Source organism: Lepisosteus oculatus, chromosome 6 (genome assembly GCF_040954835.1).
Source record: "Lepisosteus oculatus isolate fLepOcu1 chromosome 6, fLepOcu1.hap2, whole genome shotgun sequence".
Lineage (NCBI taxonomy): Eukaryota > Metazoa > Chordata > Actinopteri > Semionotiformes > Lepisosteidae > Lepisosteus > Lepisosteus oculatus.
Window position 1 is genome coordinate 52,409,869 of NC_090701.1, and position 18,622 is coordinate 52,428,490.

General features: G+C 45.6%; 1 protein-coding gene across 13 annotated transcripts in view; it reads right to left on the reverse strand.

The window, feature by feature from the left end:
• Nucleotides 1–18,622, reverse strand: part of ncoa2 (nuclear receptor coactivator 2) — a 133,887-nt gene that overhangs the window by 16,978 nt on the left and 98,287 nt on the right. For all 13 annotated transcript variants that reach the window (XM_015353631.2, XM_015353623.2, XM_015353627.2 and 10 more), the window contains 8 exons: nt 17,587–17,688; nt 16,347–16,487; nt 15,819–15,966; nt 12,903–14,202; nt 6,084–6,279; nt 4,130–4,306; nt 2,005–2,214; nt 1,089–1,221 (listed from right to left, as the gene is read on the reverse strand). In XM_015353631.2, coding sequence (XP_015209117.2) covers nt 1,089–1,221; nt 2,005–2,214; nt 4,130–4,306; nt 6,084–6,279; nt 12,903–14,202; nt 15,819–15,966; nt 16,347–16,487; nt 17,587–17,688 — 2,407 coding nt within the window. The remainder of the gene's footprint in view (nt 1–1,088; nt 1,222–2,004; nt 2,215–4,129; nt 4,307–6,083; nt 6,280–12,902; nt 14,203–15,818; nt 15,967–16,346; nt 16,488–17,586; nt 17,689–18,622) is intronic.

Sequence of the window (18,622 nt, forward strand, 5' to 3'; positions counted from 1 at the left end):
GAGCATATAATAACAGCTACTGCCTGTTACTGGGAATCACTGGTATATGGTTACATACAGTATACATAATTGAAACTTTAAAACAGACAAAACTATGTAGTCTTCCTGTAGTAGGTGTATCCTACTAATTACTATAAATATTATTATAATCTGATTAATTTGTGAATATGTGAAATTCAAACCAATGTAACTGTCTGAAATAACCAGCAAAATACATTCTTCATGCAAAGCCTTCAAATATACACACATCATTATTATGAGGGCAATTTTGTATTTTTGAGGAGTTTAACAATTAACAATTGCTCAATTTGCTTTGTTGCATTTGACTCAAGTTTCCAAGTTCCTCTCTTCATCCTTTAAACTCTGGGATTGGAAATTAATCATTTTCTGATGATTACAAACAGAAGGTACATAAAATTTCTCTCCTCTTATAAAGACGTGGAATAATTATTCCCTGCAAAAAACATAACCAATTCTTGAAAACAGTTATGTCAACTTAAAGGTCTCACCCTTCATGTAAAACTAGCTGGTTCTATCACATCCACTTTCAACACCTTTTCTTAACAGTTAAATTTCTTACTTTACATTATTATTGCATTTAAGTTTGCGGGAAATTCAGAGGGGTGATCAGGGACTTGCTTAAGAACAGTTAGTACAGTCATCAGAAATACCATTAGTCTCCTATTAGTGATAATATTATTGGGTAGTTACAGTAGCTGTAATTAAAATGGTAATCTGTACTATACAAAACAATCAAGAGTCGGTACCCTCAAGAAACATGGTCGAACTACGCTGCTCTACAATGATCCTGCAGTACTAACAAGCAGATCCCGTCTTGTAAAAGTAATTACTGCCCGATCGCATTTGGTGCACTCGGCTGAAAGCACAACCTTTCCTCTGTACACTCAGATATGGCGTTTCATTCTTACTCCACTTTTGGTTTCACAGGAAATGTGTTCATACAGGGGGAGGGTACTTGTAGAGGAGAAATGACACGGCCAGAGAGACTGTTCATATTTAACACACAAGAGATCGCCTGCAGGCTCAGATCGCCCTCATTCGCAGTCCGCATGGCAGGAGAGCGTTACCTGTTCTGGTTGGCGAAGGGGGCCGCCTCAATGGGCAGCATGCTGTCAGGCCACGGGGCGGTCTGATTGGGTGGCGCCTGCTGCTGGGAGAAGGCCGCTCCGGACATGACCATGTCCAGCTCAGACTGTGGTCCTTCACAGAAACACATGGGGGCACAGGGCAGTTAGGGCACAGGAAAACCCGAGCTCGCTCAGCACAGTGCACTAAGACTGCGGCCTTTTCTACAAAGAGCAAATGCACACTCAACACAGAAACGTTAATAATTTTGTTTTTCCGTTCTGAAGCGTAGGACTTCCGAAAGATTTGCATACTATAAAGCTCAAGGGTTTGCCACACTGCCTTCAAGGAATCTGCCGCTTCGGTAAACACAGTTGTTACGAGTCATGCAAGAACATGCTGAGTACTGAACTGATCAAAGATAAAATGCAACAGCTAATAATTTTTTAACACTTTTTGAAAGGCTTCCTCAGTGGTTCCCCTGAGCTCTTAGAGAGAGCGGACTTGATTTACAAGCACATTAACTAAAACCCCCAGTCATGTCAGAACTGCACGACACCAGTAAACATTCGGAATCACTCAAGTACACCTGTACAGCAGGTGGCTTCTGATAAAAAGATAACCAGCCTTTAAGGACACTGGCATTTTAAAGACCTGATCTGTAACCATGCAACAGGTTCATTCAAGTTTAGTTTCATAGGATTACATAAATACATTATCGTCCACCACCAGTGACATCTGCAGCAAGATTTTGGCACTGAAGGTGTTTTTTTAAAACGGTGTCACTCCATTATTCTGCTCTTAGTTTTTCGTCTCAGCTTAAAAGGACGGCAAAGCACAACACAGCATTCGGCGTGCTGCAGTTCCTGTCTCCGCGCTGACAGAGGATGCCCGCCGCTGTGTGGCACTCAGTCTTACCCATTATCTGCATCATCTGCCTGGGGCCGGGCTGGCTGTTCGGCCTCATGGGGACCCCAGGGGTGGTGCTCCGGACCAGGCCCCCTCCCTGCTGCAGCGGCCGGCCGAGGGAGGCGGGCATGCCCGCGCCGGCGCTGCTGACCGCCGGGCCCTGGGCTGCCCACTCCGCCGACTGCATGCTGGCTCTAGAGGTGTTGCTGCCCAGCGGCACTGCAGGCAAAGCGACAGACGTGAGAGCTGGGAGAGCCGCTCATCCTCCAGAAGCGCCGGCGCGGGCGGAACTCGCAGACGCCCGAGGGCTTCGCGCCGAGCTAGGGGCCCCGGGGCACGGCGCCGCGGGGGGCGCCTGTGTCGCCGTACGCGGGCATCCCAGCGACTACACCGCGGCAGGGGAGTGGATTCTGCTGCCTGCTGCCAAGCTGTTGACAGGGGGAGCTGCGTCTCCTACCACGGGTGCCGAGGAATGAGAGGCAGCAGCTGGTGGCAAGGGTTAACCCCCGGGCTTCCTTCCTCAGGAAATGAATCACTTCTGCTCTGCCCTACGTCAAAGCATTTATTTCCAAACAAGGCGCGGGCGCGGGCGCGCGCACGCCGGGGATGCGAGGGAGCCGTGTGAAAGAGACGATTTTCTAATGAAGACCTGATTCGAAAAGAAGTTCCGCTCTGTGGGAAGAGGGGGGTGTCTCAGCCCGCAGGAGCTGCTGTGTTTTCATCAGCCCGAGGTGCCGGTAAGACTGGAAGAGTCTGAAACGGGCACTCAGAGGAACAGAAAGGGAAATTACAGAGAGGAACTTTCCAACGCGCGTTTGTCACAGGTGAACCTCAACCAGGGGAAACCCCTCATTCCTCCAGTGGAGCACAAAATCGCAAAACAGCTCTTTTCCCGCTGGCACCACACGGCCAGTCTCAGGCTGCGGTGACATGTCCATTGACAGTACAGCTTCATAAATACCTTCCTCGGCACTACAGATTAATGCAGAAATCTTTTCGCTCTTTTTAAAGGCTAGTTTAAGAGTGTGCCCAGAAAAGCAAGTGTTATTTCAAATCTCTAGGCAAGAATTAAAAAAAAAATTGTTACATCTAAGTTTTCTGTTTTGGGGTGTTTCTCTACTGTACATTACTTGCCTCCCAAACACCCTTATCCAAAATAACTTACAATGTGTCAATGACATTCAGTCATAGGCAAGGAAAAACAGGAATAAAATGAATAAAATGAGTGTTAGGTCAACACAAGCTGATAATGCAGTGCAAGTGCTATGCCAGGCAAAATGAAAGAGTTAGAGCTAAAACAATTTTTGTTTATTGTTTACAGTGAACAAGAGCTAGTAGCAAATGAGACTGATAGTGTCAGCGATATAAAAACATTAGTGCACTATGGTGGAAGAGTGACTTAAAAATTGAATTTTTTTATCCCTAACAATTTTCAGTCTGTTCAGACACTTTTTGACAGCACAACAGATACTAGATATTAAAAATAACAAAATTATTACATCATTAACTCTAATAAAATCACTTTATTGGCCATATACAATTTCTTGTATTAGGAATTTGTCTGTTCGCATACCCCAACGTGCTCTCCATGAGACACACACACAGGGAGAGAAGCTTGGGGTCAGAGCGCAGGGTCAGCCAATCATACGGCGCCCTTGGAGCAGCTGGGGTTAAGGGCCTTGCTCAGGGGCCCAACGGAGTAGGATTGCTCTGCCAGTTGTGAGATACGAACAGGCAACCTTCCAGCCAGCAGTGCAGATCCTTAGCCATAGAGCCACTGCACCACCCATGTCATTTCAGACGAATTTTTGTTTTGACTTTTAACAGACTTTTAGACTTTCAATTAAGCTGGTCACAACATTCTGCAGTTTGTGTTACCTTTAGGACATGAGATTTACAGAAATTACTTGTATCCTTGTCAGAGTCTCACAGAGGTGCTGTCTAGTAGGAAACAGTCACAATGCCCTGTGTTTTAAACCTTTTCCATGGTGTCGTTCAGCTTTCCTGAAATATCGAAACTGACATCTCTAAATAAGCCGTGTGTTAATACAGTTACCATAACAACCGGCACAGCAAATCCTTACATTTTGTTTTTCAGCAAACTCCAGGCCCCCGGGCACCTGGTGGCACTGACCTGGGTTCACTAGGCTGCCTTGGCTGGAGACCATGCCCTGGGATGTCATGATGCCCTGCTGGGACGCCAACGAAAAGGGGCTGCTGTTCCTCATGGGGGGGAAGGGTCCCGAAGACGCGGGCGCTGGCAGGGAGGGGGGTCCCCGGCCGGGCTGGCCGCCCCTGGGGTTGTTAAAGTCTGCCGGAGGAGAGACGTGTTACCACTCTGCCGCTACTTCTTCGCCTCAAACCTACGCAGCGTGGGACACCGTCCACAGGAACCCACACCTGTCTTCCCCAGCTTCTCGGGGTCTGAAATCATCTCGGGCCCGGAGCCCAGGAGTTATTTACTACAGCTTAAGGGCCGGATACATTTTGATACATTTGATAAATAAACTTTGAACTTTAAGAACGGTTTCAACTTGGAGAAGCCCGTACTTCGCTTGTAGCTGCAATCAGTAGGTAATTGATCTGAAAATCTCCAGGGTGTCAGGTAAAATAACAGTGTTTGGTAGCCTGCTACTGTCCTGTCCTGACAACAGGACAAAAAGGGCTATGTATCTAATATTAAACACTTAAAATGTAAAACCTTTAATTGTGGTCAATATTGTATTTACGAACAGGCTGAAATAGTTTGTTATCCTTTCTCCTTCTCAGCATGAAATGAAGCTCTACTTGTTCCTTTGTAGCCAACGCACACTGCACAGCTCCCCACTCAAACCTTATTATATCGCACTACTGGAATCAAGGGCTTTAATTCACTTTTTAGCCTTGATGTGTTTAGTTAAAAAGGTATCCCATTAATAAAAACAACAACAACAACAACATGATTAATAAAACAAACAATTTGTTATTTGTAATAAGACTAACGGCGATTATTTTTCTAATCATCTGAGAGATCCAGCTTGTACATTCATTTGTTTTATAGAAATTGCCATAAACAGGAATTCAGGCTTCAACAATAAATAATGCAGCTGGGCTCTGGAGCTGGGTAAGAAGCACAAAACTGAAGCCGAGAGGAAACACAACACCCTCTGTTAAGTCCCCTTTAACACAGTCCTGGAAAGACGCCCCCTTTCCTGTTTGAGTAATTCAGTTAAAGGACGTGTGTTTGAGTGAGGTGGGGAAATGCCGGTATCACTGTGATTATTAACAAACAAAGCCGCCATGTGCACTTGTTGGCGTGTGCAGGTTCAAACTGTTGCTTGATAAGTCAGCAGTTTTCTTTCACGGCATGAGTGACTTAACCTGCATGTCTGCTTCTGAATGGGAAGATGTTTAGGTCACGCTCTCTTAAACAGTTTAAGCCTAACAGCCCTCTGAAAAACAACATATGTATGCTGCCACCAGATGACAGCTTGTTAGGAATCAATGACCTGCTGCTCTAGAATTGAAAGTTATAATAAAGAAACAGGAGATGTATGAGGCGCCCCCAGCGCCCCCTATTGGATTGTACAGATCCCTATCTACAAAAAACAAAACTGTTCTTAATATGGTGCCCTTGAAATCCTGTCTTTCAGGACCATTAGCAGGCAGGATATAAATCTCTTTACACCTGGGAAAAGAGTTCAAATGGTCAAGTGAATTACCTTGAGAGCGGCTCTCACGTTGTCAAATTTAAGGACTTCGCTCAAAGTATCTGGAAATCTAACAAGGGGAGTGAAAAATAATAGGAATAATACGAACAAGTAAAGGTTGTTTCGATGCTGAAAAGAAATGAGACACGGTGTTTTGGCTGTGGAGCCCTCTTCAGGTATCACCTCATACCTGAAGAAGGCTCCACAGCCGAAATTTGTCTCTCCTCTTTTCAGCATGGAAAAAAACCCTTACTTGTTCTTTGCAGCCTACGCATGCTGACGCAGCTCCCCGCTTATACTCGAACAGGGTTTCTGGAGGTCTCGCACTGGCTTTCGCTTGGCACAGAAGTCGGAAAATGTCTATGTTACACTGGCCCTTCCTCACAGCCGTGAACTTACTGCCTTGAGCCATGCCGGGGAAGTGCTTCTGCTGCCCCAGGGCTGTGACGGGGCTGCCCTCCCCTGTGATCTGCAGGATGTCGTTGATGATGGCCTGCTTGTCTACGGCGGCAGGCAGGCCGCCGGGCCGCGTGTCCGAGAACAGCTGCGGCTGGCTGTTCTGCAGGTCGTCCAGGATGTCGTCCAGCTCGCTGGACTGCAAACACAGGCAACCGAAAAGACCAACGTGAGCCGGTCACACGCACTGCCAAACCGCTGGAAACCCCACGGGCAAAACAACAAAGTGGGGACAGAAGTTTGGAGGCTGATATTACAAACTTGTCTGAGAGGCAGAAGGGGAAAGGGGCTGAGGTCTCACTTTTTAGAAGGTCAGGACTTTGTTTTCACAAAGTGCTTTAATATTTAAAAAACAAATCCAAATAAGTATACTCCTGCAGCCAATTTAATAAAAAGAACTTTTAAAACATGGAAGTTCTACAATTAAATTACTTAAGAACATACTTTTCTTTTTCCATTAAAAAACAATGGAAAAAATGGAATATACTTAGATAAGGACCTCTACTGTATTTTAATTTCTTTATTAAACATTCCCCTTTGGGATGGGCTGGAAAGCCTCTATACAGTGGCAGCCTACGACCTTGACCTCTGCCTTAATTAGTTATGGTAACAGTGTCCTAATAAGAAAATACACATATTTAACCCTATGTAAGGCAATCAAAAAGGCACAGTACTAATGGTACAGTACTAATACAGAATGTAGTAAATCACCTGCAGTGCTAATATGGAAATGCTTATCATCTCTGAAATGGAGTCACAGAAAACTAGGCCAGCATTTCTGCAGAGAAAAGGAGCTTACTCAAAGCATTACACAGTAACAAGCACTCTGCCGCTACACGTTTTACATGGTAACAGCATGCAGTTTAATTAATCACAAATAACCTGCAAAAGGATGACCATAAAAAACACTCTGTTTTGAGAACAACACACAGGAATTGCATCCTCTATCACAGTTTTATTTGCTGCACAGTTCACTCAAATTGGATTTCATGTTTTGCACCTTTTTGTATTATAATGAATTGTAGATGCCCGATTTTGATGAAGTACTGCAAAAAAAACAGCTGGTACTAAACAATGCTGATGTACGGTACAACTAGGACACAAACACAGTAGGAACATACAAACGCCACACAGATAGAGGACCAGGAATTGAACCTAGGGCCCCAGCACTGTGAGGCAGCAATGCTCACCACTGTGCTGCCCAGTACCAATATTTAAAATAAAAAATAACCAACAGGACATTTTCCTATTCGCATATGCAAAATTATACTGTAGGAACCATTGCAGTATTACAGCATTTGTTTATTGATAAATTTGAAAGAACTGTTAACAGGGCATAGAGCAACAATGGAGATAACGAAAACTGACATGCGCATTTAATGAATTTTGAATAAATTATATGGATCCCACATTACAGTCACAAAGGAGCACAGATCCACTGACATCACATTCCACTGCAACTCACAACAGGCAACCCACTGAAGCTCAGCAGGTGTGAGCCTGGATGAGAGACCTCCTGGGAAAGCTAATGGTGTTGCTGGAAGAAGTGTTATTGGGGCCAGCAGTGGCTCCTCACCCTGTGGGCTGTGTGGGTCTGCATGCCCCAGTATAGTGATGGGGACCACTGTACTGTTAAAAAGGCACCAACCTTCGAATGAGATGTAAAACCGAGGTCCTGACTCTCTGTGGTCATTAAAAATCCCAGGGAATTTCTAAAAAAGAGTAGGGGTGTCTAGTGTCCTGGCCACATTTCCCATTGGCCTTTACCAATCATGGCCACTTAATAATCCCCATCTCGGAACTAGCTTTATCACTGTTCTCCTCCCCACTGAGAGCTGGTGTGTGGTGAGCGTTCTGGCGCACTATGGCTGCCATATTATCATCCAGGTAGGGCAACACATTGGTGGTGGTGGAGGGGAGTCCCCACTACCACTAAAGCACTTTGAGTGGAGTGTCCAGAAAAGCTCTATACAAGCGTAAGGAATTATTATTATCACTGACTTTGGTCTACAGCAGAATCACACAGTAACAAGGGATTTGCAGCACCAGATCTCAGAAGCTGAGCAAGGCAGGGACAGGGCTTGAGCCAGGTCAGTACTGGGATGGGAAACCTCTGAGGAACACCGCGTATATAATGTAAGTGGTGTCGTAAGCAGAAGGCTCTCTGGCCTCTGGACAAGACTTTCACCATGCTCATGGAGGAGAGGTGAATGTTAAACTGAGATCCATGGCACTCGATGCTTTTACAGACTCAGCCGCATATGTTATGTTACAAACAGTTACGTCTGTTACCAGTAATCAGTCAGCTGGCGTTCAGCTTGATTTGTCTAACAGCACTCCGCCGCTGGGCTTCCATATTACCATTATCACACAGGCAGAACAGGCACCCACTGAAATCCGGGTTCAAATGAGCAAGGGACAAAAGAAGACAACTGAAAAGAGAAGCCCAGGAAGGTTTACACCACCCCCACAAGTTTCTCTCTTTCAGCAAAGATGTTTTTTGCAAGGAGTTTCAATAATGGATGCCTGAGGGAATTACTGTTCAGAGCTTTTCTGTCTTTACTTAGCTAAAGAGTTAAAAGTAAAGAGATTGAAAACGGCAGGTGGATTCTCTACCACAGTTTGGTCATATCAGTATCGGCCTGAATGCAACACAAATGTTTTGAATTAAATGTCAATGAAGTGTATGATTATGATAATCCACTACCACAGTCTGGCAGTTTCTACGCAAAGTGTGATTTAACCATAAAATAAAGTTTTAGTAACAGGCAGTGTTCGAAGTTCAAGAAATACTGTGTAGATGCGATGGTTGTGTATTTCCGTTGGATATTTCAGACTGAACCAAATTGTTTCCTGAGTTACTTCACACTATAATAATAGCACAATGACTATAGCTGTTAGTAGTATCCACAATTACAATATTATGTTAAATTATTTCCTGTGGAACTTGTTTGGAAGCATCATTAAAGTACACTTGAGATGTTTCGACGGGAGTGCACTGTTAAAGGCTTGTGCTGTAATGAGCTGTGCAGTACCATTACTTATCCATATGTACTAAAGGAAGTGAAGTTAAACTATTTTAAGGCTAGGCATGCACTGACACTTAGAAAACATATTAGGCACTTCTGTCACAGTGAATGGTTCTCTAGCACAAAAATAAAAAAAAATGTCAGCTACTGTAATTGGATTAACAGGAATATCCTATAATAAAAACTTCACCGTAGTGAACAAATGTGCTTTGTTTCCAAAACGCAAGAACTTTTCCAGGAGCCGCGCAAACATTATTAAAGCTTTCGCTAACAGCTTCCACAAGGCATATCTCTTCTGATCGGGGTCATGCCCCCCTTGTCTTTAATAAAATACTTGTGTAGGCACCCGGAGGTACAGTCCAGAGCTGTGCCAAACATGGAGGCATTCTACTACACAAATCACTGTTCAAACAAAACCTGAAATGACAAGCGAAGGCAACAGATCATCTCAACTTTCACAACATTTTTTTAAAAGATAATAATTCTACAAAGCCCTGCTCTTTTGTTTAAGTAGGACTTGGTCTTCTGTGTTTAGTTCGTATCACTTGACATCCCCATTGAAGTAACTAATCAGCCTACAGTACGTCTAACGGCTTTCGATTTCCACCACAGGCACTAACTGTCTGGCCCCACCAGCCTCTCCAGCAGAGTTAAAGACTGATGCTGGTCACTAATCCCAAGTACACCGTTAAACATCAATACAGTGAATAATAAAAAAACATTACACTACTGAAAAGGAATACATCTCACTAGACTGGAATCTAGTGGAGACTAAATAACTGCTGATTACCGGGAGACAGACAGCTGGAAAACACAGAAAGAGCCTTTAATTTAGTAGAACAAAGTTACTTTAACCGATTTCTCTCTTAATTTAACACTTGAATGAGTATTGAATAATGACTAACAGTTATCATTCAATTTATATTAGCAATGTATTTAAATGCAAAAGCTCTACAAACCCTTTTGTCTCGATTCTTGTGAGACACTGGTGTGCTAACAAATCTTGAAATCTGCTTTATTGCTTTTTAACGCTTGGATTTACAATTCTGACAGATGCTAAAGAGGTGATTGAATGTATCTGATAAACCGTGCTCTTCAGCCAAGTTTGACATTAAAAATGGGTAAATGTTTGTCCTGGCCTTGTGCCCCCAGTTTGGGAATCACTGGTTTAGTCAATCAAACTTGAACTTCCATCTGAGTACAACAAGACCTAAAGAAAACTCAGGAAGCATCTGTGTGATGGGATTCAGTCAGTGAGACCTGGGGGTCCGTGAAGGATTTTGGCAATAAGCCGCCACAGTCGTCCATGAATACTCATCCCTGCAGTGTGGACATGTGTCAGCAAATGGCTTCTGATTTTTACGTGACTACAGAGCCAGCATCACCCCACGGCCTTCAGCCATTTCTCTTTAATCATCTCACATTTCCTCTCCTTCTAATCCTGACGAGGCATGTGAAAAATACTTCAGCTGTAACACCTTTGATATTCAATATTTCTCAAATGAAAAAGAGGACAAATGTTGTTGTTTTTTCAGGCTACAACAACTGGAATGCTGTATGAAATACACTGACATTTGTACAGGTGGGAGCAGGAAGGTGTTTTGACAGTACAATATAGTTAGGAATGTAAGCAATTGCATGACAGCATTAAATACAGCGGGTCTTTATTTGTCTATTATTCTACAATAGATAAGGTTTCAAAGCTCACTCATTCTACCATTCAAAAGACATGCCAAACCTAGAAAGCTTGCCAACAATGCAGCTAAGACCCAAATACTGTGAACAGCGCCCCTTTCAAGGGTCACAGCCTCTTTCCATCTACCTTAGGTGTTCACCATTTTTCTTTACTGTATCAATGTGACAGAAGTACACAAACTCCAGGACTCTTTTTAGTACCCCGGATACAATTATATTCTTTCCAGTTCCACTGGATGTTGCCAGGATTTGCACCACAACAACCAAAAAAAAAAAAAAAAAAGCTGGAGCATAACATAAAAGTGCAGCACAAAAAGGCAAAAGCGTTTCTAAAGCAAGGCTGGTGCTGCACGGGACGGGGGAGAATTGAGGCACGCCGTGAGGGGAGTGACTGTGAGATTGCTAAGACATACCTCCCTGCAGGGGTCACTTCTCAAAACAACTGAGACCCAGTTGAGGCTCGTCTCCTCATTTAATTACCAAGTCCTGCCGCAGATGTGGAATGAGCAAACAGAACACGCGCCAGGCATTAATATGCATCCCTGCAGCCTCGCAGTGCTGTGGCCCTGGGTTCGAATCCAGACCTGGGTTGCTATCTACATGGTACATTCTCCCCGTGTTCATGCAGGTTTCCTTCGGGTGCTCTGGTGTCCTTCCACCATCCAAAGACAGACTGATAGGTTAAGTGGCTTATGGGAAAAGTGGCCCTGGTGTGAGTGTGTGCGTGTCTGCGCGTCTGTCCTGCCATGTGTTGGATGTTTTGCATTAGTACTAAATGAAAATGAATGTCACGGCCCTGAAAATCCACCAAGAGGTATACTAAAAGCAAAATAATATACAATTTTAAGGGACAAAAGCTGGCAGGAATCTGAACATAATATATAAGGGAATACAAATGGTTTGTTGTGAAGCATTTCAAGAATTAAGCTCCCGATAAACAGCTAACCACTCCAGCTTGCGAGTTTTATTAATTTTCTACTGGCCTTCATCATTTCTTCACATTACCAAAATAATTCAAGATTACTCTGCCCATAAATTCATACTGGATCAACTGCTTGAAAGCAGCTAGAGATCTGAAATGCCCTCATCAGAATGAACAGGGCCCAGCAGCGGAAAGGGAATATTGAGCAAAATTAAATCAGTGAATTTCAAAACCAATGTGCGATAGGGAGATTACAGGTACTTCAACAGTGAAATACAGTCCTCAAGAGGAAATTCAACTTCAGCATGTTGCAGAAGATCATGTACATTATTACTGAATCTGATCAGTAGCTCAACTAATCTGCCTTGAACTGAACTGCAACTGTCACCGGATTCATGACGCCACCAGAATGCTTCCCGGGTCTACAGAAAAATAAACCCGAAACAAGTTCAGGAATGTAGAGCAGCATTTGCTCAGCCAAGACAATTATCAATTCACTTCATCTAGACTACAGGAAAACCTGTCATTTCCCCCTTTTACGCTGTAGCACTTTTCAGTTAGATATCTGGCATGTACTGTAAATACGACATAACTCCGCCACCAGTGTGAGAAGCCCTTGATTCTGTACAAAGTCCCATAAAGAGGCCTAGCTCTGCTGTCAGAACTAGCTCAGCGAGCTGATCATTGTCTACACACATCTAGACTGCATGTATTACAGAAAGAAAAACTTGGTATTATCCAGTACAAAGAAGACGTTTTCTATCCTCAAACTCTGCAGTTGATAATTACATCTCCCACCTGAGAGGAGTTCAAGCTGGGCTGTTTTACTCCCATCCAGTACTGGTACAAAGAAGATGTTCAGAAAGGGGGGTGCAGGCTTGAACCACCGCCAGCGTGGCCCGCCGAGCTATCGGCGAAAGATTCTTTAGGGTGAGCAAAACATTTCCGAACTGCACCCATTCGTTTGATCAAAGCGGCCGGTATGGGCCAACGCATTTCCAACAACCGCTCTTCTCTTTAAAAAAAAACAAAAGCACAGAAACCAAAACAGAAAAGGCACAGCGCCGCCGTGAGATTCTCGTTTCCAAGGCTGGTTAGCGGAAAAGAGAGGCTCACCTGCTCTGATCTCTCATAGCCTGGGTCCGGCTTCTCAGTCTTCACAGTTGTGATTTTCACGCTAGTACAGGTGTCCATCTTGCCCTCCCCTGGCTCCAGCTTAATGCTTTTATCCTGTATGACGGGATCGTCCTTGTCGAGCAGATAGCGGAGCAGCGCGTTGTCCTTCTTCTTGGGGCTCAGCGGCTCCTGTTTGATGGCGGCGCCCAGCTCGGGGGCCGCGCTGCCGTTGCCCTCCTGACTCAGGTCCTTGCCCGTGGCTTCGGCGGTGAGTTTGGCCAGGTCCACCGGAGAGCTGCTGTTCTGCAGGAGTCTGTGCAAGATCTTATGCTTCTCTTTGAGTGAGGTCCCGTGTCCCGCCGCCTGGCCGCCCCCCGCGGCGCCGCCGCCCATGGAGTCCTTGTTACTGGGGTCTCCGCCGGCGGCAGCCAGCGGCGAAGAGGGCTCCATCTGCTCGGACTTGGTGGTCAGCAGCTGCAGGAGCTTGGTGTGGCCCTTGCTGTCGTGGAGCCGGCTCTGGGGGTCCGGCGTCCGGTCCCCCGCGCCGAACTGGCTCGCGCCGGTCTCGCCGCCGTCCTTCTGCTCGGGGGGGTGGCCGGCCCCCTCCTGCTGAGCCGTCTCCGGCGGGGGCTGCTCGCCGAACAGCCCGAAGGACTCCTTGAAGTCCGAGCTGCCCAGCTTGGCGAGGGGGTGGGGGTTGGCGGGGCTGGGGGAGCTCTGCGCGTTCCCCAGCTTCCGGTCGGGCGACGCCAGGGACTGGCCCAGGGTGACCCCGTGGGCTTCGCTGAGGGCGTGAAGTGCATTAAGGGAGCTGCTGGAGTAGCTATGGCTATTTCCTGTGCTGCTGTTCATCCCTGCAGGAGAGTGCAAGCTTCCTGCGGGGGAGAACTGGGTGGGGGGGACGCGGGGGCTCCCGGCCATGCCCGGGCTGACGCGGTGCCTGGGGGAGAGCATGGAGTTCTGCTGCCCGGGGGTCATGCCAGGGCTGCTCTGTGAGGGGCTGTTCATTTTGAGTGCATAGTTACTACCCTGAGGAGTGGCTGATTGCATGCCAGGCGTATGGTTCATGGCCCCCTGGCACCCAAACCTGTTACTGGACATCTGTCCCATTCCAGCGTGGTCCTGCAGGCCACCCATGGCGTTGAATTTAGTATTGCTGCTTATAGTCGTGTCCTGGCCTGGCACCCCAGTGGGCACGCCTCCCTGCGCTGGAGGAGTCATAGGGGTGGCTGGGTGGTTCACTTGTTTCCCCATGCCCTGCCCGGCCACGTCCTGATTCATCCCGCACACGGGCTGCTCCCTGGGAAACAGGAAAGAGTAAAAGATAAGGCAGAAGACCCCGTCCGTTTCACTGGAGAGATCGATGTATTGGCCACTCTGGGAAGCTCCTCAAGCCGGTAGCTGTAGTATATAAGGAAATGCCCCGAACCACAAATTCTTTTAACATGGTCCACCATAACATCTTACCTTTCCAATTAGTTTCCTATTAAGCTTTCTCCTTTAAAACAGATTTCCTTTAAAACATTAATCCAGGCGTCAGACTTAAAAGTTACAAGATTTGGGCTGTTTGTAACATTGAGGACAGAGTTTCTGACCGATTCTTTTCAAATCTGATGAACTAAATTAGTTCACATAATCTTATTTTGATCTAAAAAATCTCTCTATATTTTTCTAAACTTCGCCCTTTGCTTTTGTTACACTCCTCGGATTAGAAGTAACGAATTGTGTGTTCTTGGTGAGAGTCCCTGCCGCCACACGCAGGGAAGAAGGAGGGAATCGAAGGCAGTCTTCTTGAAACACATCACAGGCGCCACAGCGCCCTGCCACAGGTCCAGCTCTGACTTCCCGCATCGACAGCGCGCCACGCCCAGACTGCTGTGGGGATCTCCCTGGCCGACAAATCCCACCCACTCCCAGTCACAATCAGCTATTGGCATGACCCAGAGTCGAACCCGTGATGACAGAGCTCAAACTGAGCTCAGCCGAGTGCCCTTTCCTGTTGAGCCAGAAGGGAAGCCTGAGCTTCCTCGTAAAACCTTCAGCGTCTTATAGTGTTCTTCTTTCCTTGTGGTTTTACTTTCGTGGCACATTCAATACACATGAAGAGATAAGGCAGGCCTAGCTTTACAGTTTAAAGCTAACTAAGGTATTCCTAATACACACAAACCCAATAAACCCAGTGTAGAAATGTCATTATATCAAAAACACATATTTGTACCTGGGGGGCATCCTTCTGAACATGTTAAACATCTTATCTTCACACCTCTGAATAGAAAAAGCCCTCAATAAGTTACTCCTAATGACATGAAAACAAGCCTGAGCACTAGCAAAGAACTGAAAGAACAAAGACCTCACTGTGCAGACTCAGGAACACGGCACAGTATAAGTAGCACTTTTAAGAATCCATTTCTAAGTCAACTGACTTGCTGGTCACTTTTAGCTACTTTGAACAAATTGCTCCTATAATAATTTCTTTGTCTGAAATTTGGGACTGCTCTGCTCTTTTCTTCCCTTGAAACAAAATAGCATTTACTGCACAATTATGAATGCATTTTATCTGTCTATATATGAGCCCCAAGGCTTTAAAAATGAGAACACCCAAACAATGTGTTTTTTTTTTTTTTTTTTGGCACAGCGCATCTGTGCCTGTGGTGTAAACACCAGCCTCCTGCGTGGATGTCTGCATCAGGTCAAGCACCATGCACATGGCCGAGTCACCAGCGTGTGCACGTGCTCCGCTCCAGGAGTTGTCTGCTGCTACGACATACGAGCCCCGCGTCAAGGCTGCTAGTGTAAACAAGGCCTATCCAGCGGTTTATATTTCTATGTGTACGCCTATCAGATTCTCCCCCCGCACGCACACACACACAAAAGGGCAGCTCTGACGTCGGGGGCTCCTGGGACAGGAGAACTCACCTCTGGAGAATGTGTAGTGACATGTAGAGCTGGGGCTCGTTTGTAGCCGGAGATCTCACGAGTTTGCTCTTCGTGTGGGCGGAGACGATCGTGCCGTCCGACAGGGAGAAGCGGTAAATGGGGCTGAAAGCCTGCCCCTGCCTCAGGACTGCGGAAGATGGAAATCGCAGCGAGATAAGGAGAGCAGGGCTCACACAGGCTTTCTGAGTGCACAACATCATTTCAAAATGAACCTGAAATCGTCACTGGAGAACACTAAAGCATGACTATGTCAGTCTCTCCAAGGACAACGGAAAAATAGTCCCCTTTCGTTCCTGTATTCTACAAAAAGGACTTTGTATTACTCAACTACGTTATGCCAACAGGTGAAAGAAAATAATACTATTTTTTAAGAGGAATATTAACCTTTTACCAGCTCAATAAAGACTACCAATAGCAAACCATCCATCTGTTAACCTAATACCCTTGGAGAAACACCTTTAAGGTCTTTTTATTTCTCGATCTGCGCTGACCGTAACCAAGCCTCACCTTCCTGCTGATGTCTTTTGGCGAAGGACATTTCCCCATCATTTTGTAAATGAAACCTCTGAATGCATCTTCTCACCAAGTCCTCCCAGCCTGGCTTCATGGAGGCCCGCAACAGGCTGGTGTCCAATGACGTAATCTTGCCTGCAGTCAGAAAGGCACGAAGTCTGTCAGATGGAACGCCACGTCAAGCCGTCCACCACTCACATTACTACAGTACTTTCATCATAAGTGACAAACCCTGTTTACTTAATGCCCTGAATTCGCCTGGAGAATGCAAAGCTATCCCGCAGACACTGGCCTCTGGTAAAATAAAAGTTTGTTGTTTTCACTTTAAAAAATACAATGGAAAACCCACGCAGATCTTTACTATTTTTTTTTCCTTCAAAGAAAGCTCAATCAAAATTTAAAATAAGTTTCCTTAAAAACTAGACACACAGGAAAAATTGTCAGTCCAGCTTAACAATGAAAAAACATCAAACAATTTTCCTCTACACTGTAACATCCAAATTATTCGAGCACAAATGCCTGCAAGGTGTAGCTGGAACGTTTGTGCCAGCAGCTGTGCTCTACCTTGGCTAAACTTCACCGACACCTCAGACGGCATAATCTTCTACTAAATCAGTAGGAACAGCATTAGGGTTTTGGCTTAAATGAGATTTATCTTCAAATTTGAAATAAAATGCACAGGAAAACGCTAAATGTTTGGTGATGTGTTTTGTAAATATAAATAGGTTGCCTACAAGAAAATAAATGAGGTGATGGATATTTATAGTTTGTTAATTTCGGGACAGAATTCAATTAGACTTACTGAAGTCTTATACCGCAATTTGAGGCTTTTATGCCATAAAAAAGAAACAAAAGTTGTGACCCTGTGGCTAAGGATCTGTGCCTGTGGCTTGAAGGTTGCCGGTTTGTATCCCGCGGCCGGCAGAGGAACCCTACTCCGTTGGGCCCCTGAGCAACGCCCTTAACCCCAACTGCTCCAGGGGTGCCGTATAAATGGCTGATCCTGCGCTCTGACCCCAAGCTTCTCTCCCTGTCTGTGTGTCTCACGGAGAGCAAGTTGAGGAATGCGAAAAGACAAATTCCTAATACAAGAAACTGTATACGGCCAATAGAGTAATCGTATAAAGTGATCTTATCTTCTATACAGGAACAAAGCAGACTTCAGGTCACATGCTGATATTCCTTCATTATGATGTCAAACCTTCTGTGGCTCTGTTTGGTGCACAGACTGTACCTTGTAGGTCCTGTCTCGTAGTAAAGCTCTCATGGGTTGGAGGGATGGGCCTTTCCTTCATAGGTACTCTTCTTGCAACACAGATCAAACAGGACTGGAAATCTGCAAGGTACAGAAGAACATAAGTTAAAAATAAGAACATGCTATTCAGCCCCTCTCACTTGTTCAGACGCTTTAGGATTTTTTTTTCACAGAATTTATTAAGCTCTGGAATGTCAAGTTTAAGTTTGTTCGTTGCAGAGGTTGTGCTAACTTCTTTTCACCAGGCCAGGGGTGCCTAAACGTTTACATAAAACTGTATGTGGATCTCATGGACACAGACATCACAGCAACCACCTTCACGGCATTTTTCTTTCTTGAAGGAGCCGATTACAAGTCAGAACGCCTGCCGACAGAATGACAACCTACAATCCCGTACAGTGTCATCGCTGTTGGAAAAAACAACAACAACCTGTCTCAAATAATGTTTCTGTATCGTCTAGGGATTACAAGAAAGAAAGCCTTTGTTATTAAGACGGATGAAAAATTGCTTCGTAGGTGTGTGCTAACAAATATGAAAGGGAGGACAGTGGTAAAAAGATGGATCGTGGCTTTGGAACTCTGTCTCACTGTGTCCCCCTGTCTATCACACCATTCTCAACAGGTGACCGAGTCCAAAGCCACAGAGTACAAAAAAAAAACCTTTATGCTTGACAGCCCTCTTGAACACAGAACTCATCAGAGGGTCCAGCAGTTCCTGGAGTTCCTTGCCAAGCACTTCAGTCCCCGCCCTCCTTAATTGACATCACTCACAAATGGTGTTTTGGTTCAGAGAAACGCAAACATCTGATCTTTCTCCTCGGCTGACTCAGCCTCTTTTCAGCAGCTGTGCGAGTGCCAGGCGGTGAAGCCCTGGCAGGTGTTTTGAAATTTGCTGGCTGCGTCCCCGAGAGCACCTTGCATGCTTCTTCACACTGATACCTGGCGGCCAGCCCCGAGAGGCTTCAAAGCCAGGAGCGGATTGTGGGAGAGAACCTGGCAAGACGTTCAAACGGAA